At 39.4% G+C, this 27,007-nt stretch overlaps 1 protein-coding gene across 3 annotated transcripts in view; it reads right to left on the reverse strand.

The window, feature by feature from the left end:
• The window catches only part of CFTR (CF transmembrane conductance regulator), a 208,143-nt gene extending 181,495 nt beyond the window's left edge, over positions 1-26,648 (reverse strand). For all 3 annotated transcript variants that reach the window (XM_036328866.1, XM_036328867.1, XM_036328868.1), the window contains exon 1: positions 26,454-26,648. In XM_036328866.1, coding sequence (XP_036184759.1) covers positions 26,454-26,506 — 53 coding nt within the window. In that variant the 5' untranslated portion in view covers positions 26,507-26,648. The remainder of the gene's footprint in view (positions 1-26,453) is intronic.
• Between the last annotated feature and the right edge of the window lie 359 nt (positions 26,649-27,007).

A 27,007-nucleotide genomic window follows, 5' to 3' on the forward strand; every position in this document is an offset into this window, starting at 1 on the left:
GTTATCCTAATTTTACTTACATTTTCAATGACAGCAAAGGTATGGATATTTAGAAACCTACCATGTTTCTATAGTGCTTTAATTTGTCAGAGAACTTTTCCATCATTATTATTTTTGAACATTGTTGCCCATTTTAGAGAAAGAGAAACTGGAGTTTATACAGGAAAGAGGTAGCTAGTTAGCCAATTCCAGAGCTGACACTACTCAAATTACATGAAACCCAACAGAGGAAGTATAGACATGGGAAATGTGAAGGTGGGAATTGTGAGTTAAAATGAACTGTGACAATGTTTCATGAAATAACATAGTCATAGTTATGACAAGTGACATAAACATCTTTCTTATATGTCTTGTTTCTCGAGTCTTTTGACTGGGCAAGACTTTGGACTGGGCTGAAAAACATTATTTTACAAATAATCTATATATATAAAATCTATCCTATCTAATACAAGAGAAACATGGTAATTGGCATACGACTGCTACCCTTCCCATTGGCTAATCAGCGAGATATGCAAATTAACTGCCAGCCAAGATGGCGGCCGACAGCCAGGCAGCTTGAAACTAACATGAGGCTTGCTTGCTTCGGTGACGGAGGACTCCAACGTTCCCCGCCTGCCGCTGCAGGCCTCTGAGCTGCAACTCTAAGCAACTATGTAACAAATATAGAAGCTAAACAAAAACCTGCTTTAGTCCTCCAGGCTTCAGCCAGCAGGATCGCAACATTGTAAGCAAAGGCCAGAAACCTACTTTCACCAGCAGAGGCCTAAGAGCTGGAGCCAAGCCTCAAAGCTAAAGCTGGCCCAGAATAAAAAAAGAAAAAAAAGAAAAAAAGGAGCGGTTGGGAGCTTCAGTCACCCCCAGTCTGAAAACAGCCCTCAGCCCCTCACCCAGACTGGCTAGGCACCCCAGTGGGGACCCCCACCCTGAAGGGTGTGTGACCAGCTGCAAACAGCCATCGTCCCCTCACCCAGGCTGGCCAAGTACCCCAGTGGGGACCCCCACCCTGAAGGATGTGTGACCAGCTGCAAACAGCCATCATCCCCTCACCCAGGCTGGCCAGGCACCCCAGTGGGGACCCCCACCCTGATCCAGGACACCCTTCAGGGCAAACCAGCCAGCACCCACCCATACACCAGGCCTCTACCCTATATAGTAAAAGGGTAATATGCCTCCCAGCACCGGGATCAGGGGAGCCGCGAGGCCTCCCGGCACCAGGATCAGCGTGACAGGGGGCAGCGCCCCAACCCCCTGATCGGCCCTGCTCTGTGGGTGATAGAGGGCGGCACCCCAACCCCCTGATGGGCCCTGCTCTGTGCATGACAGGGTACAGAGCCCCAACCCCCCTGATGGGCCCTGCTCTGTGAGTGACAGGGGGTGGCGCCCCAACTCCCCAATCGGCCCTGCTCTGAGCCCGACCAGGGGCTGCACCTAGGGATTGGGCCTGCCCTCTGCCACCCAGGAGCAGGCCTAAGCCAGCAGGTCGTTATCTCCTGAGGGGTCCCAGACTGCGAGAGGGCACAGGCCGGGCTGAGGGACCCCCCTCCCTGCCGAGTGCACAAATTTTTGTGCACCAGGCCTCTAGTATATATATAAAAGGCTATTATGCTAAGTGTCCCTCCGCCCGTCAGACTGGTCACTATGATGCACACTGACCACCATGGGGCAGATGCTCAATGCAGGAGCTGCCAGCTGCAGTTCTCAGGTGATGCACCCCAAAACCAGAGAGGAGGGAGTCTGATGCCTTGCGGGGCTGCATGATTCCACCTTTGGCCATGGGTTATGTTGTTGCTGGGGCACTGTTGTCCCTGAATCTGGTTTACTGCACACTTGCGTTTGCGTTCCACACCCTGTACGACAGCAACTTTGCAGAGTGTCCTCTCGCACTCCAGTACCCCTCAGGGGATGTTTGAGAGCTAGTTTCTGCCCGATACCCGCCGGCCAGGCTGAGGAACCCCACCTGCCGGAGGAACCCCGCTCACTTTGCAGGTGCCAGGGAGGAACCGCGGGAGGTTGGCTCCAGGGCATGCCCAGCCTGTTTCACCCAGTCCTGCCCCACCAGCCACCTTCTAATTAATTTCCTTTCAATGTGCATGAATCCATGCACCAGATCACTACTTGTTTATAAATTCGGCAGGAAAGCAGACATACTAACCAAAGGACTAATCATGGACTCTATCAGAATAGAGACTCAGTAACCCATCATACAGACCCAAGAAAGCTCAGCTTGTTAGCACTAATATGAATTCTTTCGTCTTTTCATGTAATTATTCCTTTCCTTTTCCCATAAAAACCCTTGCTTCCATCTTGTAATTAGGACACTATTTGGGTTTCTGCCTGAATCTGTATTCCCAAATTTCAATTCTTTGATCCCAAATAAATATGTGTTACCTCTCAAAAAAGGAAGAAAGGAAGGATAGAAGTAAGAAAGGGAGAGAGGGGAGCTATGGGGGGAAAAAAGAGGAACAACTGTAATAATCTGAACAATAAAGATTTACTTTTAAAAGAAGAGATTAGGCCAGACATTTTAAAAACTTGCTGAAATCATTTGGTTTTATTTTGGAAATTTTTCATAAAAAAATACTAACATGCAATGGATTCATATTATTTTTAAATAAATTCATAAATATATTCACATTTTCTGTTTTAATTTCTAATATGGTAAATATCACCAGATATAACACAAAACAAAAGCTCTTTGGAGTTCTCAATAATTTTTAATATGGGAAAGTGGTCCTAAGATCAGAAAGTATGAAACTGGATGCTCCAAAAGTATCCCCTGAATTTAATATCCTGGGATTTAGCAAACAAACTATATGCACCATAAATAGCCTCTCTGATCTTTATGGCAATGGATGGATGGGGAAAGTCAAGAGCTGTAGCTGGTTTGGTTCAGTGGATAGCACATCGGCCTAGGAAGGGTCCCAGGTTCGATTCCAGTCTAGGGCACATGCCTGGCTTGTGGGCTCGATCCCCGGTGGGGGTTGGGGGGGGGGGGTGCAGGAGGCAGCCGATCAATGATTCTCCCTCTCCCCTCCTCTCTGAAATCAATAAAAATATATTTTTAAAAGAAATTAAAAAAAGAAAGAAAGGGAGGGAGGGAGGGAGGAAGGAAGGTAGGAAGGAAGGAAAGAAGGAAGGGAGGGAGGGAGCCAACACACAGAAAACAACTGTCAACATCAGTTTGGAAAATTTTCCCAAATGTTGATTTTTTACTCTTAGAAGAGATAAAATGTTAATTCTTATTCTGCTGACTTTGACACTCTAAGCCAGTGGTTCTCAACCGTGGCTGCACATTAGAATCACCTGGGAATCTTTTTAAAATCCTGATTTCTGGGCCTCATCCTCCGGAAATTCTGTTTCTTTGTTACTAATGTTGTGCCCCCACCATATAACAAAGAAACAGAATTTCTGGAGGATGAGGCCCAGAAATCAGGATTTTAAAAAGATTCCCAGGTGATTCTAATGTGCAGCCAAGGTTGAAAACCACTGCTTTAAGCCCTTTCAGATATGTTGGTGCCTGGGTGGCTACTGGGAGTGATTAAGATTGAATAGCCCATGGATTGATGACATGCAACAGAAAGTTGTGTAAATTGTTTACTTCCTGTTCCCAGAAGCAACACAATTTCTGGAACCACTATGAATACAGAAAAAGTGGTAATGGTGATAGCATTGTAAAGAAACTGGCACTGGCATGGAATGGCCACTTCTAACAGGCATACCTAATTCATTCACATGACTTGGATTTCAGGAACTCAACCAAATGAGAGACAACAAGCAATTCTACAAAATATCCTACCCATCTTGACAGATACCAGAGAAGAAACAAAGCATGGTGACAGATAGCCCATGCCCATGTACCATAGAAGAGGAGCCTCAGTGTTGCTCCCTGGTTTCAGTTTGACTTTCATTCTATCTAGGCATGACGCCAGTAATAAAAGGAACAAAAATAATTGTAGCTGAAACAAATGACTAGAAAAATAGAATCAACTTCCCTATAAAATTGTTGAATCCCGTATGAGTTAATTTTCAGAGGCTCTCTACAAACCAGAAAGACAAGCGATACCGTCGCTCTCAGATTTCTGATTTTTATTTCCATTGGCAATAGGAAATATATTTGAAACCAAGAAAATAAGGAAGAGGGGAAATGGACTGGCCTTAAGATTTTACAGTAGATATGCCACTGGGTTACTGGCTGGCATTTGTAAAAGCTCACAGAGAGAAACTTGTGTGATTGTCAGCCCTCATCACTATTACTGTTACTGCAGACAATCGCACACTAGAGAACAGAGCAGTTTGAAGCATGGCCAGTGGTAGCTGAGAGGGAGAGAAGGAAAACAAGTTGGGCCTCTTCTCTCTCAGACAGGAACAAAACATACTTCACATGAGTGATACAAGGATATCTCCCACATAATATATTGATTTAACTTTGCTGGTATTTGTTTTATAATTATCCCACTTATTTGGTATTCCCTTCCTTTTTCCAGAACTTGGAATCCCTTATTGAAGCTCTTTGTACACCTGGTTTATTCTACCACCACCACTAGAACCCAAAGTAAACACTCTCTTACGGGCTTCTCTATTCTTTGGCAATAAAATAACCACATCCTTTCTGAGCCATGGTTTTCATTCTGGAATTAATTCCACATGTGGAATCAAAGCTACCTGATTTTTTTTTTCCCAGTGGAGAGAGTTTCTGGCAATGTGAAGATGACACTGCTCTGATGGGGACAGAAATTTTCTGAGAAGCTCTGGGCTTGGAGTCAGGGACCTGTTTGGTATGAGCCACCATAGGCAAAGCACATGCTAGACTCTCATGACCTTCAACATCCAAATGACTTATACTTGCCTCACTGCGTGTGCAAAAAGTCTCACTACTTATTAAATCCTGACAACTGCTTTCCAGTAACGGCCTTGAGGCAACTTTTCCCCCAAGTCAAAAAAGTATGAGGTATACTTTCTCCCAGCATCGGTTCCTTGAAGATGTTTATGTATGTGTTTATTTTGCTGTAGAGGTGGAATGATAATGGGGGCTGGAGGTGGCCTTGGAGATGTTTTCAGATGAAGATGATTAAATAGCTCCAGGGTGACACTGGCACATGCTGCCTCAGAAAGACAAAGCTGATGATTTTGTAAACTCGGTCATGATAAAGTCAGTTTCTAGGCTTCCTCTTGGCATCACCTAACCAGATTAACAGTCAAATCCAGAGCTTTTCTCACCTCTCTCAGCCTTCTCCTCACTGGTTTGTGTGTGCTCCCTGCTCTGTTATACTGCTCCACGTAGTGTTACTCAGGGTTACTTCTCAGGGGAGTCAGAGGCTCTGCTCAGACCTCCCAGCCCAGCCAATTTCCCATCTTCTACCTCTATATGGAATTTGGTTATTGGTTACATTTTAATCATTTTTATCTTCTCCTGTTATTATTTCACTTTCTAGAAAAACAAATCACAAATTATAGCATTAAAAGTTAAATTTACATCTTTATTTCTTCCCCCTTTGGTGAGGGGAAGCGCATGTATGTAGACACATTGTATGACTCAAGATTTAAGTTTCTGATCCTGTTCCTGAAGTTGTGGAGCAACCTTAATGCTATTTTTTCCTTTTATTGGAGCCTTGATATTACTGAGAGACACTAACAGTAAAACCCCTAAAAAGTACCAAGGAGGAGAGCAGTACCTTAACCCTCACTCATCTCCACTGTGAATCCCAGAAAAAAAAGGAGCATGACACAGGCGGGGAATGGAGATTGCTAATGGCTCAAGGTTTACCAAGGAAATAAGACAATACTGCAAGAAAGTGACTTTAAATCCCCTTCACTTAATCTTTACTAAAATATATATATATATATATATATATTTCTTTATTGATTTCAGAGAGGAAGGGAGAGGGAGAAAGAAATAGAAACATCAATGATGAGAGAGAATCATTGATTGGCTGCCCCCTGCACGCCCCACACTAGGCATAGAGCCTGCAACCCGGGCATGTGCCCTTGGCCAGAATCGAACCGGGACCCTTCAGATCACAGGCCAACGCTTTATCCACTGAGCCAAACCAGCTAGGGCCGTGGTTGGCAAACTGCGGCTTGTGAGCCACATGCGGCTCTTTGGTCCCTTGAGTGTGGCTCTTCCTAAGCCTTAGGAGTACCCTAATTAAGTTAATAAGAATGTACCTACCTATATAGATTAAGTTTAAAAAATTTGGCTCTCAAAAGAAATTTCAATCATTGTACTGTTGATACTTGGCTCTGTTGACTAATGAGTTTGCCGACCACTGCTAGGGCAATTGCCCTAGCTGCTAGGGGCAATCTTTACTTTTTTTCATATAAGCAACATATAGGTAAATAAAGGTCCACAAAATACCCAATTGTGTGTGCTCCCTACCCTCACCCCCCCCCCAACCAACCCAATGCAACAAAACACACATTAATGATTGAATCCTTAAGTGATCCTAATAAGCAATTTACAAGTTCAAAATGGTCAGCCTTGCAAGGAGGTCCATTAAAAAAAGAAATTATAACCCTAGTCGGTTTGGTTCAGTGGATGGAGCATCGGCCTGCGGACTGAAGGGTCCCAGGTTTGATTCCAGCCAGGGGCACATGCCCAGGTTGTGGGCTCGATCCCCAGTGGGGCTGTGCAGGAGGCAGCCGATCAATGATTCTCTCTTATCATTGATGTTTCTATCTCTCTCTCCCTCTCCCTTCCTCTCTGAAATCAATAAAGAAATATATTTGAAAAAAAACACACAGAAATTACAACACAAATCATGGTAATTCCGTGAATCATTTTTATAGACATTTAAGAATTATTGTGACCGCAGAATGTCATGATCTCTTGCTTCCATGGGCACTTTAGGGAAATAAACTTCAAAGAAAACATTGAGCCAGATTCTCTTCCTTTTGAACTCTGCAGGAGCTCTCACTGGATGAAATGTGTGATAATGTGGTGGCTCTTAACTTTTCAAAGAATTTTCCTATTATCATGATCTGGCAGCAAAATTTTTGGTTTTGTACCAATACCAACCAGGTGCCAGGTCACATTGAAGAAAAATTAATAACTTCTTCAAGATAAAACCTGAACTCTGTTTCTAAGCAACCTCAAATGCATTAAAATAGTTTCACATAAATTATGTATGTGAGTCTCTACAATCTTGGCTTAATTTTCCTCCCAGGTGCTCCATTCTCTCCTGTACTTCATCCACCTGAGCTGCGACTATGACTTGTCTGTTTACTTGTCTGTCAATCCCTCCTGTCTCCAAACACACTAGACTGTAAGTTCCCCCAGGGCAAATGCCTTACAGATTTTTTTAACTGCTTTATCCCCTGCACCTACCACAAAGCATAGCACATAATCGTCACTCCCATTATTTCTTAAATTGTTAAATTAATGTTACCACATTACACTTCGTTTGCTAGTGTATTCCCCTCATAAGACTAATTTCTTGAGGATGATATAAGTATAACACAGATCTTTGTATCTCCATTGTCCTGTGCAGTGCATGGAACAGCATAAAAACTGAATAAATTAATTTGCTAACTAATTAATTACTCAAGCATATATGTTTACAGCCCATGTGAGGACACTGATATGATTGTAAATGTGCTGCTCAGTCATTACTTCTGGTCAAATGTATTAAAAGCCAAAAAAAAAAAAAGTCAAAACATTTTTCAAGTCTACGCTAAATGCAAGGCAAATGTGAGGGTGTGTATACTGCTCAGAGACCATTCTTTAATAACATTTATGTCCCTTTTCTGAGTCATAACTTAAAGCTGATAATCCTAAAGCTCCCAGTCAAGATTATTTCATTCTCAATAAAATGTGCACTAGCGAACATGCTTCCTAATGTCTGGCCTTCATTCTATTTATTCATAGTGGAGATGACCAACATTTCATAAATGGAGAGTCATTCTTCAGTCTATTCAAGAGCAAACAGTCTCTTTATTTTGACCCTCCTTGACATGTCATTTGCTGTACTGCCCACTGTCTCCATGTCATGTATGTACCATTACAGATGAGGTACACATAGCTATTAAAAGGTTTCATAAATTAGAGTAACCCCCTACATCTATTATATTTCATAGTTTCAAATGCTTCCGTATCCTATTCTGCTACTGAAGACTCTTACTATTATGGGTTCAATTGTGCCCCCCTGAAAAATATATGTATGAATCCTAACTCTCAGGACCTCAGAATGTAACTTTATTTGGTAACAGGATCATTAGAGAGGTGACCATGTTAAAATGAGTACATTAGAGTGGGTCCTAACCCAATATGACTGGTGTGCTTATTTAAAAAAAAAAAAAAAAAAAAAAAAGGAAATTTAGACACAGAGACAGACACAGAGGGAGAATGCCATGTGAAAATAAAGGCAGAGTTCAAAATGAAGCCTTTTCAAATCAAGGACCATCAGAGTGCCAGCATCTCACCAGAAGCTGGGAAGAGGCATGGAACAAATTTTCCCTCACAGACTCCGAAGAAACCAAACATGTGGATACCTTGGTCTCCGCCTCAGACTGCTAGCCTTCAGAACTGTGAAACAATACATTTCCATTGTTTAAGTCACCCGGTTGTCTGTACTTTGTTACAGCAGCCCTGAAAAACTGACACAAAGATCCTAAGAAGTGGGAAATCCTGTGTTTGGACAATGTACATAGAGCAACAAAATGAACAGAGGTGATGCTCTTTTGATGAAAACCACCAACAAAACAAAGGTTTCAGATGGGGAATTGGGCGGGGGCATAATTCAGAGAAGGCACTGGGTCCAGTTCACAGAAGAGGAGGCTTAAATTTAGAGGGAAAAAATTACATTCTTGGAGTTTGAGGTAAAGATAAAAAAGTACTAATTATAATGATCATGTTGATGACAGTGTTTACCATTTATTAAAAAAGCATCCTATGTCTGGCATTATTAGCTAACACTTAGAGTATGGGAAGTGCTTATAGAGAATGATGGTCAATTTTATATGTCAACTTAGCAGACTGGCCTCCATAATGTGGGTGGGCCTCATCCAATCAGTTGATGGCCTTCATAGAACAAAGGGCTGACCTCCTCAAACAAGAGAGAATTCTCTCGTAGACTGCCTTCAGAGTCATACTGGAACATCAGCTCTCCTGAGTCTCCATCATACCAGTGCACCCTGAAAATGTGGACCTACCAGCCTACCTAATCACGTGAGCCAATTCCTTATGATAAATAGGAATATCGATAGCTAAATTGATATAGATATAGATTCTAGAAATAGAGATATAGACATAGGTATAGATATAGATGATTAGATATAGATAGACATAGACTTTTCCTGTTGGTTTTATTGTTGTGGAGAACCCTGACAAATAACCATATTAAATACTCAATGAATGTTAGATACCATAATAATGCTGAGCTGTGTTAAGATGACCCCCCACTGGGGATGTGCCCGCAACCAAGGTACATGCCCTTGACCGGAATCGAACCTGGGACTCTTCAGTCCACAGGCTGACGTTCCATCCACTGAGCCAAACCGGTTAGGGCGATCACATTGTTATTAATAAGACACAGAGTGAGGATTCCAGCCAGGTCTGTCTGATCCCAAAGTACGTATTTCTTCCACTATGTATTGCTACCTAAGAGTTGACACTGAGGACAGAGATACAGTAGAATGTGAGATTATTTTCTTAGGGTATAAAATGGATGACATGTGGAACTCCAGGGAAGATCAAGAACAATCAATATGGGGAAGCTAATTCAGTGGTTTTCACACTGTGGGCTCCAGCACATAGTGTTTCCCAAAAATACCTCAAGAAGTTCACCAACTTTTTATTTGAAATGTTAATATTTTTAAGTATGTCTTACAATTTAAAAAACATGAGTTAAAAAAATCATACATTCTCAAATATGAAAATTTTAGCACAATGGATTCATCCAAACATTAGCCTGGACTGCCAGGCTAAATCATTCAGTGTCCACTATGTAGAGAACTTCCCGACGTCTCTCTGCACACATTTAAGCATATTGCAGTCTGTCATTATTATTTCCACACTACGTAAGTGTGTCACTACAGGCACACGTGGGCCAAGCTCAGTTAATATCTCTGGTATGCCTGCTCATACAAGGTTTCATCCCAGTACAACAGAAAGTTGTATAATCCCCAGAAAGTAACAAGCCATGTGTGATATTATCATGGTTTTATAGTGTTTTACCATGCTTGCTCAACAATAAGGTGACATTGATTATAAGACTGATCATCAATTTAATAATAGCCTTTCGAAAAAGAAATGTTACATTAAATATACATAGTTTTTTAATGAAATTTTCAGTATTATATTCCTATTCATACAATTATCTGCCAGTTTCTACTTCAGAATCATAATTAAAGTTTTGTTCTAAGCCTTCTTCACACTGAGGTAAAAATATTCTTTTGAATCACTCTTGACTATTCACAGCTACAAGTAGCATTAAAGTGACAAGCTTTAGTCTTAACACCTTCAACTGTAGGATAGGCAGTATAATTTCAAAGCACAGTGAAGTGCTGAGCTTGGGCAACTTCTACTTGAATTACAGCACTTGGAATCCCAGACAAACTTCAGAGTAAATATTAACCACTTCTTCCAAAACTAGATCACTGAGTAATCTTTCTCAAGCAATTGTGGAGCCCTAGCTGGTTTTGCTCAGTGGATAGAGCATCAGCCTGAGGACTGAAGGGTCCCGGGTTCAATTCCGGTCAAGGGCACATGCCTAGGTTGCAGGCTTGATCCCCAGTAGGGGGCCTGCAGGAGGCAGCTGATCAATGATGATCTCTCATCATTGATGTTTCAATCTCTCTCTCCCTCTCCCTTCCTCTCTGAAATCAATAAAAATATATTTTTGAAAAAAAGAATGAAATTGTGAAGTGCATCCAATGCAAATAATTCAGTAGAGGTCACAGAACTATATGCTTTCTATGCATTGCTAAATCCCAAACTACAATTTATTTCTGAACTTAAGCTGACAAGTTCCTTTCTTTGAAGCTCCAATTGGCTTTAATTAAGCAATTCATGAATAGGACAACATCCCATTTAGCAACTAGAACTTACTCCCTGACAAATTTCTTTTAACGTCAATTATAAGAGGCATCTCAATTTCAGAACCATAACACTGTGAAAAATGCAAGCATGTAGGAACAAGAACACAACACTCATATATGTTGTATATTCACTTTAGTCCTTATGTGGGGTCAGGAGGCTTACCATAGCTTTGTAGTTATGGAAGGGATCTGGTTTGTTTGTTTTTTAAATATATTTCATTTATTTTTTACAGAGAGGAAGGGAGAGGGACAGAGAGCCAGAAACATCGACGAGAGAGAAACATCAACCAGCTGCCTCCTACACACCTCCTACTGGGGATGTGCCCGCAACCAAGGCACATGCCCCCGACTGGAATCGAACCTGGGACCTCTCAGTCCACAGGCTGACACTCCATCCACTGAGCCAAACTGGTTTGGCAGGGATCTTGTTTTATTGTTACTTTTATTTATATACATATCACAATTCTATGGAAGATTTCACTTCGAAATTAGGATTCACTGATAAAAGTGTTGTTTTTTTTTAAATGTGACAAACACTGCACTAGGAAAATCCAAGAATTATATACACAGTGTCAAACATGAACTTGAAGAGCCATCTGCCAGGTGTTCTCACTCTTCCTTCAGCCCCAAGAAAGAGAATAAGACTAAACATAGAGAAACAGATGACCCGAATGATGAACTAGGGATTGGTGATCACAGATGGACATCAAGAAGGGTATGGCTGATAGTGAGAGGAACTCTAAACTGACTGAACCTGGAATGCAGCTGAGGGCATGAAGTTAGTAAGGTAAGAAGAGTAGATGCAAAAACACAACAGAAAGCCTGGGTCTGTAGTAGGTTGGAGGAAACAATGAGGGTGATGGCTACTACCTGATGGAACAAATCAGGATAAGAAATACAGTGGAGGTCAAATTTTGTGCAACTAACAATGTTTGGCTACTGGTATACTTTTAGCTGACCACATCTTTTACTCTTCAGCTAGACACTTAGAATTTTAAAGACCTCATTAACCTATAACAGGGGTGGGCAACCTTTTTGTGAGTGCGTGCCAAAACCAGGAAAAATCTCTGACTCAAAATTCTTCCGCGTGCCAACCCTAATTTTTTGAGAACATGTTACGCCTACTTAATATCTCTTAAGGTGTACGTATGTGAAGAACCTTGAAGAAATAATAAAATTCATTTGAGCAACAAAAACACAGTATATGATGATGAAAAATACATTTATTTTTTAATGTATACATGTTATGTAAAATTATTTATTTATCTAAGATGCACCTACACTGAATTTATCTGAAAAATAAAAAAGTCGATAATAATAAAAAATTGTAAATGGAAGATTATAAGAGAGGGTTTCACAACAACTTACACCATACACAAAAATAAACTCAAAATAGATAAAGGACTTAAATGTATGACGAGAAACCATAAAAATTCTAGTAGAATCCAAAGGCAACAAAATCTCAGACATATGCTGAAGCAATTTCTTCATTGATACAGCTCCTAGGGCACATGAAACTAAACAGAAAATGAACAAATGGGACTACATCAAAATAAAAAGCTTCTGCACAGCAAAAGAAACCATCAACAAAACAACAAGAAAGCCCACTGCGTGGGAAAACATATTTGCCAACGTCATATCTGATAAGGGCCTAATCTCCAAAATTTATAGGGAACTCATACAACTTAACAAAAGGAAGATAAACAATCCAATCAAAAAATGGACAAAGGACCTAAATAGACACCTTTCAAAAGAGAATATTCAGAAATCCAAGAGACATATGAAAACATGCTCAAAGTCACTAATCATCAGAGAGATGCAAATCAAAACAACAATGAGGTACCATCTCACACCTGTCAGAATGGCTATCATCAACAAATCCAAAAACGACAAGTGCTGGAGAGGATGTGGAGGAAAAGGAACACTCGTGCACTGCTGGTGGAAATGCAGACTGGTGCAGCCACTATGGAAGACAGTATGGAGCTTCCTCAAAAAACTACAAATGGAACTCCCATTTGACCCTGTGATCTCACTTCTAGGAATATATCCCATGAAACCAGAAACACCAATCAGAAAGGATATATGCACCCATATGTTCATAGCAGCTTAATTCACCATAGCTAAGATCTGGAAACAGCCTAAGTGCCCATCAGTAGATGAATGGATTAGAAAACTGTGGTACATCTACACGATGGAATACTATGCTGCTATAAAAAAAGAAGGAACTCTTACCATTTGCAACAGCATGGATGGAACTGGAGAGCATTATGCTAAGTGAAATAAGCCAGTCAATGAAGGAAAAATACCACATGATCTCACTCATTCATGGATAAAAAGACCATTATGAACTTAAGAACAAAAATAGATACAGAGGCAGAACTGCCTCAAACAGATTGTCAAACTGCAGCGGGAAGGCCGGGGAGGGTAGGGGGGCAGAAGCGGGGATAAGAGATCAACTGAAGGACTTATATGCATGCATATAAGCATAACCAATGGACATAAGACACTGGCGGGTAGGGGAGGCCAGGGGATTGTCAAGGGTGGGGGAAAAAGGAGACATATGTAATACCCTTTGTAATACTTTAAGCAATAAAAAAAAAAAGAGAGAGAGAGAGAGAGAGGGTTTCACGTGCCAGCAAGTTACTGGCATGCCATTTTTGGCACACGTGCCAGGGGTTGCCCACCCCTGACCTATAACAATGCTTCCCCCTACCTCACCCAGAGCCAAGAAGTAGCTTGTCACAGGGACTTAAGAAAATTAATAATGGGAGGGCATGTTTCTGACACTTTTAAGGACTGAGTTTAATGCTTACTTAAATGATATTATTTATAATGCTTGTATCAAAATATAATAAATTTTGGAGAGAAAACATATTAAAATCTATGTACAAAATGAAGTAAAATTATATAATTCACCAAGTCCATTCTAGCTTTATTGATATTGTGAAGTACTGGTTAAGAATAGAGTTTTAGATTTAGATTAATCTAAGTTCACATCCTGACTTCAGGGTAATTAGCTGGATGACCTTGTATGAACACTTTAGTCTTTCTAAATCTCCTGTGCCTTATATGGGGAATAAATCTAGAATTGTTTGAAAAATTCACTGAGATAATATGTATAAACCCTGGCACATGGAAAGTGCTTAGTAACTGTTAGAAGATAGTGGGAGGCAAGACTGCTGACTTCAGGAACTATTTAAGAAGAAATTTTGAATTTTGTGGCAACTGAACTATATCTATGTTTCTATTGTTAATTTACTGAAAAGTAGTGAAATTTCAAAATTCTCTTCCACGAACCCAGAGATTTAAAGAAGAATGTTAGGAGAAAAAAGTTTAATAGAGATGGAAGAAGATGAAATCACCTCCATATCCTACATTTTGTGATTATTTGGTAGAATCCTGTTTTAGTTTTTCAAATCTGTAGTTTTCCAATCTTTAATTAAGATTGAGAAGTAGTATTTGGACAATTTAAACCATTTTCTTAAGACTGACCTAGTGGTTCTCAGGTTTTAATAAAGTGAAATAAATTATCTGAAATGCAAAAAACAAAAATAAAATAAATAATAAGATGTGTTTGCTCTCTTCCAGAGATTCTGATTTAGTAGGCATACAGCGGGTCTAGGAATCTGCATATTTAATGTGATATATAAGTATTACTAAATGAAGGTATTAATTTAATAATTAAGATGCATATACTTGAATATATTTTTAGAGCAGGTGATTGGCAGACTACAATTTGAAGTGCACATCTCTAAAGCTTAGAATATTGCTAACTATGAAGAGCTTCTAATTTTAAAAGCATAAACATTTATCTAAAAAATGTATCCTATTTCTAGCTGATTTCCCTTTCAACAGAATAAGCTTTGATCAAATTTTCATTAACAGCAGATTTGGTGAATCATTTTTAAAAATAAGTTATTTGTGTCTACTCATGCCAAAATCTGACTCTACTCTGCATTAACGGTGACTGGAGTGACAGAGTGTGACCCAGGAAACACAAGAATTGTTCTGGCAGCAGCAGAAACCACTGAATCAGCAAAAACTTGTATGAATTCAAAAAGGCTGCCACAATCTAAGGACTGTGTTCAAGAATTGAATCCAATTTTTAGTACTAAATGTAATGATCTTATTATATTTACATTTCATAGGACATATTTTCCTTTTAAAAAAATACATTAAATAATTTTTGCTATCAAGGAATTATATTGTTGAGTTTAGAAAAGCTTATTTTAGCCCTAACCGGTTTGGCTCAGTGGATAGAGCATCGGTCTGGGGACTCAAGGGTCCCAGGTTTGATTCCAGTCAAGGGCATGTACCTTGGTTGCGGGCACATACCCAGTGGGGAGTGTGCAGGAGGCAGCTGATCGATGTTTCTCCCATCGATGTTTCTGGCTCTCTGCCCCTCTCCCTTCCTCTCTGTAAAAAACAAATAAGATACTTTAGAAAAAGAAAGAAAAGTTTATTTTATTATGTGAGGTGACTTATTCACTCGGTGTTATAAACTGAGGGGAAGCAAAGTGTGTCACCCCAAAATATCCCTTTTTGGGACATTGATTACTTAAAGCTGGTTAATTTTAAGAAACAAGACACAGGAGAACCCTCTGACCTTCCCCTTACTGTCCAAAGGAATTAGAGGACCTGATCCAGGAAGGAAGCTGCTATCATAGATAACTATGGTTTAATATAAACCTGTGTATGATAGGGAGATTCCTAGCAAGGCCCACTGGATCAAAGTTCCCTGTGTCCCACTTTTAAAGATGATCCTGCAAAAAAAAAAAAAAAAAAAAAAAAAAAGATGACCCACCAAACATTTGTTTACCAAAACATTTGCTTTTCCATCTCCATGCGAATTGCCTTCCTGAGTTTTTAAGTCCCAGACCACAACTGTCTTCTTTCCCTTTGTTAATGATGACATACCTATAAGCTTCCATTGCCCTATGTGTCCTAGGGCCTGACATTCCTACAGAACTCCCATATGTACATAAATATTAAATTTGGTCATTTTCTCCTGTTAATCTGTCATGTTAATTTGATTAGTCCAACCAGAAGAATTTCTAATGGTGGAAGGAAAATTATGTTTCTACCCCCACAAAATCAATAAAAATTGTGGACTCCTTTATTAAGTAGAGTAAGAGGAAAAAAATTTTATAGATTTTAGAGCACATTTGCACTCTAAGAGAAAAATTGCATCATTAAAAATATTAACGTGAAATTTACAATAAAGAAAAATAATTAGAATGCATAATAATCTTTTTTTAATCCTCACCCAAAAACATGCTTAGAGAGAGGAAGGGAAAGAAAGAAAAATTGATGGGTTGCAGCTCATGCGCCCTGAGTTGAACCGGCAACCTTTAGGTGTACAGGATGACGCTCCAGACAACTCAGCCACACAGCCAGGGCTATAATAAGTTTTGATATATGTGCTAAGTCTTCAAACTACTATAATATATCAGAAACTCAATATTTATGCTAAATAAATGCATGCATAAATAAATAAATAACAATCACATTTGTGTTTCAATGTTATTACTTTTACATAATGAGCTCATTTTATAGTGATTGTCTTTCTAGCTAATAAAATTTTATTGCATAAAAACTTAGCTCTACTGTTCCTGGGATAGCTACCTCTTTGGTTTGGTTTCACCAGTTTCATAAACTCTTAATACAATGAATAAAATGTTGGATTTCATTGTAGTTAGATAGTGTAGTCTCTGAATTAACTAAATTATGTAAATACCTAGTGTCTAACTGTAATAATGATTTGGTCCAAGTACGCTCCATAATCAAATTAATCCATCAGGGATTTATTTGCTTTGTGCGCGTTCACTCACAAGGCATATATACAAGCTACACATTGATGTTTAAGGATAAAAGAGAGTAATAGTGTGAGGAAGTTCTAGGTAAAAGTGAGTAGAAAAGAGGTTAATGTGAATTTTTGGAAGCCAAACCTATCTTTGAGTTGAAAGTAGTTGTTCTTTTGGTAATAAGAATTTGGTCAGCCTACTTATTACTTTATTTTTTAAAATGTCAAGGGCGGGGGGGAAAAAAAGGACACATATGTAAAACCCTTTGTAATACTTTAAGCAATAAAAAAAAAAATGTATTCAGGGGCCCAAGACTAAAATAAATTTAAAAAATTTTAAACACTAAATTATGACATACATTTAGGAAAAAAATTTGGAAATAATCATTTTAATAATCTGGCTTAAAATTAAACTTATCAGGCAACCTGAATATTCACATGAGACTTGAAAAGAAAAATATTTCAGGGACAAAAGCCTACTATGGTAAATTTAGCTGTCATTGATCTTTTGAACTATCTTAAGCTGGAATTTTCCTAGAAAGTTCTGTGAACCATATAAGAAAATAAAAAGAGCAGCTTTTCCTATTTCATGTTATACTTTAGAACACATGATAAGCCAACTCACAATTTAATTCTAAATTAGCCATTTTATCTTCAGATTCCAAATTAAAAGCATTTTATCTTCAGATTCCAAATTAAAAGCTTTTTAAATTTATAAGTAAATTTTTTCATTTCCCTCAAATATCAAATTTTAGAAGCATAGATATAAGCTGAATTAGTCAAGTTTTATCTCATTCAACAAGTATATTTTAAGGGCCTACTATGCACCAGACACTAGATACCAAAAGATGGATAAGATAGAGCCTGTGCCTTGAAGGATAGATGCATTAAAATATTCATATGCAAAAAATAAGTAAAATAAATGGTGATAGAAGAGAAGGCCATGTGAAGACAAAGACAAAGGCAGAGATGGGAGTGATGTGGCCACAAGCCCAGGGATGCTGGAGTCAACAGGACCTGGAAGAGTCAGGAAGTGTCCTTCCCTAGATCTTCAGAAGGAATACAGGCCTGCCTTCATTTCAGACTTTTGGTCTCCAGAGCTTGAGAGAATAAATGTCTGTTGTTTTAAGCCAAAAAAAAAAAAAAAAAAAAAGGAATAAATGATCAATAGATTTCGTATAAGTCAAAAACTATTGGAAAAGTTATCTAATAGCTGTTAAGCTACTACAGTATTTTCCTCTTCTGAAAAATTTATATTGAATGTAGCAGTGTTTCATTTCCTTTGTAAATTAGTTACTGAGTACAATAACATTAATTATATATGAGCCTTGAAAAGTTTTTCTAAATTTTTATTTTAAACTAAATAATTTTGCTAAGTTTAAAGCTTTTTGCAATACAATACAAAAGGAATACTTTGTGACATGTGAAAATTAGATGAAATTCCTATTTTAGTACCAATAAAGAAAGTTTTATTGGAACAAAGCCATGCCTATTTGTTTGCACATTGTCTATGGCTGCTTTCCCACTCTGTCGGAGACCACGTTGCCCGTAACGTTGGAAATATTTACTTTCCAGCCCTTTATAAAAGTTTGCCAATCCCTGATCTAAAGTATAGGAAAGGATTTTGGTTGAAACAGTGAAGCTTTGTTGTGTTGCTTCATTTTCCAGAGTTCATAGAGGTGTTTAAAATAAATAAAATGTGCCAAAAAAGAGCTTCCTAGATAGTTTCTCCAGTTGGTGCCTCTAGAACTGGGGTAGCTCATCCCAGCCAGCAGAGGCTGCATTTTCTTGTTGCTCACATAACTGGCCCTTGAATCACCTCTAAACCCAGCTGTTGGCACCTCTAAGATTCTGCCTACCAAGCTTAATTTTCAAATACTGATCCTCCTGGTACCAGATGAAATTCTTGGATCCCTTTTTGAAGGTAAGAACTTCACTAGGCCCTTGGGGGTAGGTGTGAAGTTGGGTAAAAGGTGGGTGCACCTCTGTAGGCAGTGCTAAGAAAGAAAGCTCTGCATGTTTTAACAGACTCAACGTTTTAAAATGAAACAAGGATACATAATCTTTTCAAGCGTAATAAGAATCTTTTTTCAACACAAAAAATAACTCACTGCGGAAAAACAAAACCTGAAGCTCCAGCAAGTTTTCAAACCTACTACTTGAATGTCTATGATCATAGAAATCAGTTTAAAATGTTTAAGTTATAGTGGTGGTTGGGGGGGTGGGGGTGGGGGTGGGGGCTACACATATCAGTTGGTCAGTTTGGAGGGTCCTGAGTAGAATTTCTAAGTAGAATCTAACCAGTTCTGTCCATAAAATACAGTAGCTTGTTTTAGAACACGCTCCCAGGGGACTCTGTACCACGGCTCAGGCAAGCAAGTGGGCACTTTAACTTCTTCCCTGGAGGCCACTCTGGACTTGACTGAATGGTGTGAGGGAAGCCTTCTGTTGCCTCAGACATTGTGACACCCCTCACCTAAGACCAAGCTCTAGGTCACTTTAATATATTTTCAAATGGTCATGTTCCCTGCCTTTGAGCCATGGACATCATTTCCTTTTTTATTTTAAAGAGAAAAAGATTTTAAATATATTTTAATGATTTTTTTTTTTTTTACAGAGAGGAAGGGAGAGGGATAGAGAGTTAGAAACATAGATGAGAGAGAAACATTGATCAGCTGCCTCCTGCACACTCCTACTGGGGATGTGCCCGAAACCAAGGTACATGCCCTTGACCGGAATCGAACCTGGGACCCTTCATTCCACAGGCTGATGCTCTATCCACTGAGCCAAACCTGTTAGGGCAGAGGGTCTGCATAGGCCCCACCCCTTCCCAAAATCTTCTCTAACTGAATCTCCTCACTCACCAAGCTTCACTACCAGACACACCCAAGCCAGCAAATCTGTACACTGTCTTTGATTCTTCCCTCTCCTTTGTCTGCCTTACCTAAGTAATAACCAAATCTGTTAATTTTACCGCCTCTCTCTCTCTCTTTACTCCCACCGATGCTCTTTCAGTTCACTTCTTTTGCAAAGCTGCCACAGCTCTGCACTTGCCATGTCACTCCCCTGCTTGAAATCCATGCCTTTTCACTTCCAATATGATAAAGCCCAGAGCTCACAAACCCCTATGATCTGGCCATTGCTCGAGTTTCAGACCAAATTACCCCCAAATCTCGCTCACGCATCTTATGCTCCAGTCATGGGGAACTTCCCTGAAACCTTCAAAGGTGCCAGGATCACTCTTACTGCCAGTCCTATACACAGGTTGCTGCTTCTGTATTTAAATTTGTCCTAACCATCCCCACCCTTTGTCTGGATAGTCTTCTTTCCATGTCAACACAAGAGTCACTCCTCCAGCAAGCCTTACTTAACCAGCCTCAGCCTGGATGAGATGCCCGTTGGGGTGTTTCCATAAGCCTTGAGACTCTGGGTTTCAGAGAATGTTTTTCACGCAGGCAGCACCAGTTTTTTTCTGGAGCACCTCAACCTTCTCAATGCCTCACATGGAATACAAAAGGTCGTGAATAAATGAATTAGGGCATCCTCCATGCTGCCCTGAATCATGGCCTAGAAGGAATTGCTGCTCTGACTCAGCTCCTGGAAACAACCTCTGGGAGAAAAGAGTGAAGCCCAGTTTCAGGGCTGAGAATCCTAACAATAAGGACTTAGCAGAAATCTTCAAACCATGATTTTAGCCCATGAGCAAGGAATTAGCAGACAGGTTTTCCCAGTAATGCTAAGGCCTAGCCATAAAGGAACCCAAGAAAAATCTGATGGAAAAAAATCTGTCTAGGCTCCTCTCACTTTGACACCTTTTTATCAGAAGGATGCTGCAAGACCGTTGAAAGCCATCAATCTGCAGTATCCATCAGCCTCTGGGGTTGTCATCATTACAAAGAAATGTGAACCAAACTTTCTATGCAGGAGCCTCGAAATGGTCTGAGTGCTTTACTAAACAAGTCATAGAAGGCCCTGACACCCAGGGCTTTACAATTTGAAACAGTCATTGATGTTAAAAGACAGTAATAAGCACAGAGAACAGCTAACTTGCCAAGCCTTGCGACCTGGATACAGATCTTCCAGAGCTCTGTAAGAATGCAGTCACTCTGCATCAACCAAGCTAATTGAATTTTTACAGATTTTTTGCTCAAAGAAGCCTAAGCTCTTTGCTGACAGGAAGCTCCATAGTAAAGCCACTTTGCAATGCTAATCTCACGCTTACAACTATAAGATAAATTCTTAAGACCTGATGACAAGCATCTGAAAGAGGAATGTTTTGCTCTGTGATAATGCACCTAATGTATTTAAAGGCAAGCTTCAGGCAGGATCCCCAAACAACCAGATCTCCCTCATAATCTGTTTTCCCCTTTTGATCTCCTGGCATTCTGGGGATTTGTGCCAGGGAAGTGACCTACACAGATGCGTCAGGAATCAGTGGAATCAAAATTACCAAAATTGCTGCTGAGTCAGAGGTGTTTTTAAATTTTGACAAACAACAGATAGCTGCATGCTAAATGGTTAACACCCTTCCGTGGTGGTTTTGCAATCCCATACTTATAGTGTAGCTCTATCACAGGGAAATTATAGGTTCGGGTGAAATGCCACTAACAATAATAATAAATTTTAGAGTGGTGCATTTAAGAACTTTTTAAACAAGTTTCAACATTTATGCATTGAACATTACCACGCTAGTCTTATTTCCTCCCTTAAAACATAAATGAAAAACCATGGTTTCCCTAGTGTTGGCCCTGAGGAATACTTTGATTGTCACATCAAACATAAATTATTGATGAAGCAGTTAAGAAAAAGAGATTCCACGTCTCTCTTTAGCAAAGTATGAATTTTAAAGCTATGTACCATATGCTATTTGTTTTAACTATATAGAAATACTCCTAGAGAGTCAAGTAATAAATTGAACTAGCAGATAAAAGCTATTGGAATACACTTCAAAACCAAGGAGGAATTTTTTAAACTAGTAAAATTAACTAAAAGAATATTAATTATATATTTCATATTTTAAAATGTGCAATAACAACATTAGTCATATAATGCAAAGGAAGTACTTTTAGAACTCTGAGTTAAAATCAAAATTGACACATATCCGAAATTGAAAAATCTGAACTGTATCATAACAAATATAGACCAGCAAAAGGCAGATGGATGCAGAGAAATATTAAGGGGCTGGTACAGGAAGCAACATTTGTCAGTGTTCAGGCAACACTGTCCAGGATAGAGGGACCCCGACCCCAAAGTGGTCTCCTATTCCTACAGGAGACAAAGCCAAGCAAGTACATGAAAACCCAGGACTGTCTCATGGCATTTTCTCATTGACTGACTAAACGGACTCATGATATTCAGGCACCCTTGACAGCTGTACATCTCACTGTGAATTGAGCATCTCATATTGGCCTTTTGTTTTATGCAACTATTTCTTTTAATTTGGATAGTCTAAACTTTGTCTAAAAGACAAACCTTTCCATTGACTGGGATAGGACTACATCTTTGATTAGTCAACTGGTCTCCCTTGGCAAGATGTCTATGAATACCCCCAACAAACTTCAAAATATCTATGACTGCCATAATTTTAGATTTCTGCATGCCTTGCAAACATGTAAATAAAATGTAAATATAAAATCGTGATGATTTTTTTTTTTTTTTACAAAAGCCCATAATTTACATAACCAAATTAGTGTGGTCCTCTTCAAATTTGTCATCTTTATGAGTATTTCATATATACTTACTAGAGTCCCAGTGCATGAATTCGTGCACGGGTAGGGTCCCTCGGCCTGGCCGGCAATTGAGGCCTATTGTGGACTGGCTGGCTGGGGGGTGGGACCCCAGGAGGTTGGCTGGCTGGCCCCCTGATCAGGGCCTATTGGAGGGGGTGGGGGGCTAAGAAGGGGGCGGGACTGTGAGAAGCTGGCCAGCCGTGGTGAGGGGCCAAGGGGCCAAGGGAGGTTGGCTGTGGGAGCGCACTGACCACCAGAAGGCAGCTCCTGTGTTGAGCTGGAGGTCAGTGTGCATCATAGCAACTGGTCGACTGGTGGTTCTAGTCATTCGGTGGTTCGGTGGTAACAGTCGCTTAGGCTTTTATATAGAGAGATTGTAATTATGCTTCTATTGCTCAAAGCACTTAAGTTTCTCTTCATTAGGAAATGTCTTTAAAGTCTGCAATAATAATAATATTGAATGTCAACTGTAATTGAAAAATAAAATTTAAAAATAAAATAAAATTTGCAATGTGGTTTTTGAATGATAACACCTAAACTTAAGTAGCACTTGGCTGTTAACAAAGCACATTATGATGAAAAATCTTTATACTTTCAGAGTGCATTTAATTTTGAGATAGGGTCAAAAGTCATTTTAGAAGCAAGTCCAAGTGACCAGTCTTGGGTAATATGACTTTTAATGAAAAAAAATTTGCATACTGTTTTTCAAGGTAATGCCATAACAAAAATTTAAAAACACTTTGATCAAGGGCAGAATGTTTAGAATAAGAGTTTGGTTTCTATCGGTAGCTATTTTGACCCACCACACCCATTCTGGTGTATAAATTCTAGCATATTTGTTTTAAAATCTCTCATTGCTTTGTGTCTAATAATTACAAAAGTATCTTAAGTTTTCTTAATATTAACCTGAGACAATATGCATTTCTTTACTGAATTCTATCTTAGATCCTAACATTGACTCTTTGGTCTTACTTGAGACTTATCTGTGGAGTTTATTGGAATCCCCTATATCCAATCATGTAAGAGATCAGTTGCATTGTATACTTGGATTTTGTGGGGCTCTAACAATTCCTCAGGTATACTGCTAACATTTATAAGCCGGTATGGACACCATGACCAAAATTCAAGCTGTATCATCTGACACATGGTCTGATACACAATCTCTCAACTGAACAGGATATGAGAAATTCGGGGCATGAGGGGAAAGACAGAGAACAAGCTGAATAAACATTTAAAAGATATCAGAAAATGTAGTTTTGGAAAATTGTTCAAAATTGCTTTGTTGGTACACATTTGCAAATCAATTCCATTGGTATATGAATCGATGCCAACATATAATTTCTAGTTTAAAAATATCTTCATCCTTTATAAAAGTTTTAAGTTAATGTACTTGTTTTCCATGATATTCATAAGCTATTTTAATTTTTGCATGAAATTTTCTTTTAGATTGTTTATAAACATATTTATATACACACATATATGTATATATATTAGCATTATGATACTTGCAATGTCCCTCAAATTGTACTTGATATGAAACCCATGCAAAATTAAGTACTTAATTTTCCGCCAAACTTTATTAGCTTTTCCAACAACAAACCGTAAACAATGAAAGATATTTAATATAACCTATAACCCAGACCATAACAGCTTTACACTTTTATGACACTGAAACTGAAGGGACCATATTCAGGCAGTTAAATTCTAAGTCGTTTAACAACATACGATATAAACACATGACTTTTTCCTTATTTATCTGATAGGCCATGTCAGAGGAGATTTTACCTAATTTAAACTCTCATCTAGGCCCATTCATTGCATATACAGCCTGATAGTCACAAAATTAAATTCAACAAAGATGAATTGAATATATTATATAAATAAGGTAAACAATATTGTAAAGAATATAAAAATATGGTAATTGATGATGATATAATAATGCTAACATTTGTGGGCTAACCACTTTACATGCACTTTTTCAATAGACTAACCCCTATTATGTAGGACCTACTAGTCTCCAAGTTTTAAAGATCAATTCACACAAACACAGAGATGTTAAGTGACTTGCCTCAGGTCACACAGCTACTCAGTGGAAGATCCAAGATTTGAATCAAAACAATCTGAATCAAAGCCTAATGCTCTTGACCACTAAACACACTGCCTAATCAATGCAGAAGTTTTTGACCCCTTCAGAAGTATAACCCAGAAAGAAATTTATAATCACAGGCACTTAGGTGATAGTTTCTATAAATAGCAGGAACTTAACTTTTTAAAAACGCACCTATTCTTATAACAACTTATTATGAAATAGTTTTGAAACAGGAATGAGTATGCTCTTAACAAACTTAGTAGTCATTATAATACTTTTTTTTTTTTTTACAAACCAACCTGAGAGCCTTTTTAAACTATACTAACATTTATAAGCTGATGTGTTGGAGGGAAAAAACTTTGGTAAATCAACAATAATCTCATTTAAATCAACAATGAGCTAATTTAAAATCCTTTAAGTGCTTAGAAGTAGCCATGAGGTATTTGTTCTTCTGAAAACTTTATTTTTAGGCTGATTGGCATGTAGGTTCCTCAAAGTGCTCTACAAAAAAAGTCTACAATGTATGCCAATGAGCATTCTGATTTTATAAGCAGTAGGAACATAGATCAACAGATAATCCAGTTTTTTATAGACGGTGTAACAAAAGGTGCTGAAAACACATCAACACACAATGAGTCAAGTCCTTCTCTCCCATTCACAGGGAGGAGCTTCTTTGGCCAATGCTCTCTCCTTAGCACTGAGTTCCAGGCTTATTGCACATGCAGAGAATAAAACATAGATGTGAAAGCTGAGTCCCTTCCTCCCACAGGTACATATGGGTATATTTACATTTGGCTTTTCTGATACCTCAGTATGCTGATTCATTGGATAATTATGACTTAAGTAATATCCCATGAGAGAGTTGTACCTACTCATTCATTCATACAAGTATAACAGGAAAAGAAGACACAGTGTCCAAAGACATTTCAAATATGAAATGCTACATCTAAATTACACTTTGCCTAAGACTTGGAATTTAGACAATATTTTTAAAAATCTCATTAGATGAAGCACGCAAATTTTTATGGATCATCACATACAAAGTAGTATAAGTACAACTTATTAAATATCATTTGGATATAACTGCAGTATCTATTCCCATGGCTTCATATTTCCATGATAATTCTGACCCTTTTAAAATGTATAGCTTGTGGAATTGGCTTTTTTAAAAAAAGGGGGGTGGGGTGAAGAGAGACTTGTTTTCATTCTTTAAAGAAAGAATAATAGAATTGTGGGAAATATTGTTTAGACTTACTCAGTATTATAAAAATAAAAACTTAATTTAAGCACATAGTACTACCCACGTCACCCATCTCCCCTAAAAAAGTTCAAAATTCAGTCAACAAGTGTTTTCTGAGTACCTAGTGCACGCAGGAATAGCTCTAGTAGCATGTGAGCCAATAAAGCATCTAAGTTTCTAAGGCACAAAGGGGAGAAAACACAAAGGACTAAACGTAAGCACCTTCACCAACAAGTTTATAATTCATAAACGTATTAGAAAAGCCCAAGAAAACAATTGCACAATAGCACGTTTGGGTCTTGAGAGCACGACTTTCAGCTGCTAGTTAAAACTTCCATGTTAAACTAAGGCTGTCCATCCAAACAATTGGCTTCAGTTTATTCTTTTATCACTTCTGAATGTATTCGATTTTATTCCACAAATGATTGCTCATCTTTAAAAAAAAAAAGAAAAGAAAGAAAGAAAAGCGATTCCTCTTTCCCCAAAACCAGCCCAGACACTGGCCCTCCTCTGTCGTGGGCACGTGTGTTTCCAAAGCTCGGCTGGACACCCTCTCACCTGAAAAAAAGTTTGGAGATGGCGCTGGCCTTTTCCAGAGGCGACCTCTGCATGGTCTCTGGGGACGCCGAGGTCCTTGCCAGGGCAGCTGGCCTCCAGCTCCTAATGCACAACGCCCCACGCTTCGGGTTGCCTGCCTCTCGCCCCTTTTTCTCCGACCTGCTGTGATGTCATTTGCTTCCAACTCCCCCCACCCCTCACCCCACAAGCCTCCTCTTTCCTCGCGCTCCTTTCCCCGCCTCTACAGCCCAGGTTAAAAGCCAGGCGCTGCCTGGTCCGGCCCTACTTTTGCTCAAGCGACTTTTCCCTCCCCCTCCGCACCCCGCACCCCCCACCCCTAGACCGCACCCCGACCGCTCCTTCCTCGCTCTCTGCCCCGCGCCTCTCTCTCTCCGGATTCCAACTCCCAACCTGCCTCCCTTGCGCGCACTCCTTCCAGTCCGCGTTCTTACCGCGCAGCGCCCGCCCAGCCTGCAGGTGAGGACAGTCGGGGCGCTCTCCAGGTCCGGCCACCCACGCTCCGAGATGGAGGAGCCCCGGCCCGAGCAGAACCA

Source organism: Myotis myotis, unplaced genomic scaffold, assembly GCF_014108235.1.
Source record: "Myotis myotis isolate mMyoMyo1 unplaced genomic scaffold, mMyoMyo1.p scaffold_m19_p_11, whole genome shotgun sequence".
Lineage (NCBI taxonomy): Eukaryota > Metazoa > Chordata > Mammalia > Chiroptera > Vespertilionidae > Myotis > Myotis myotis.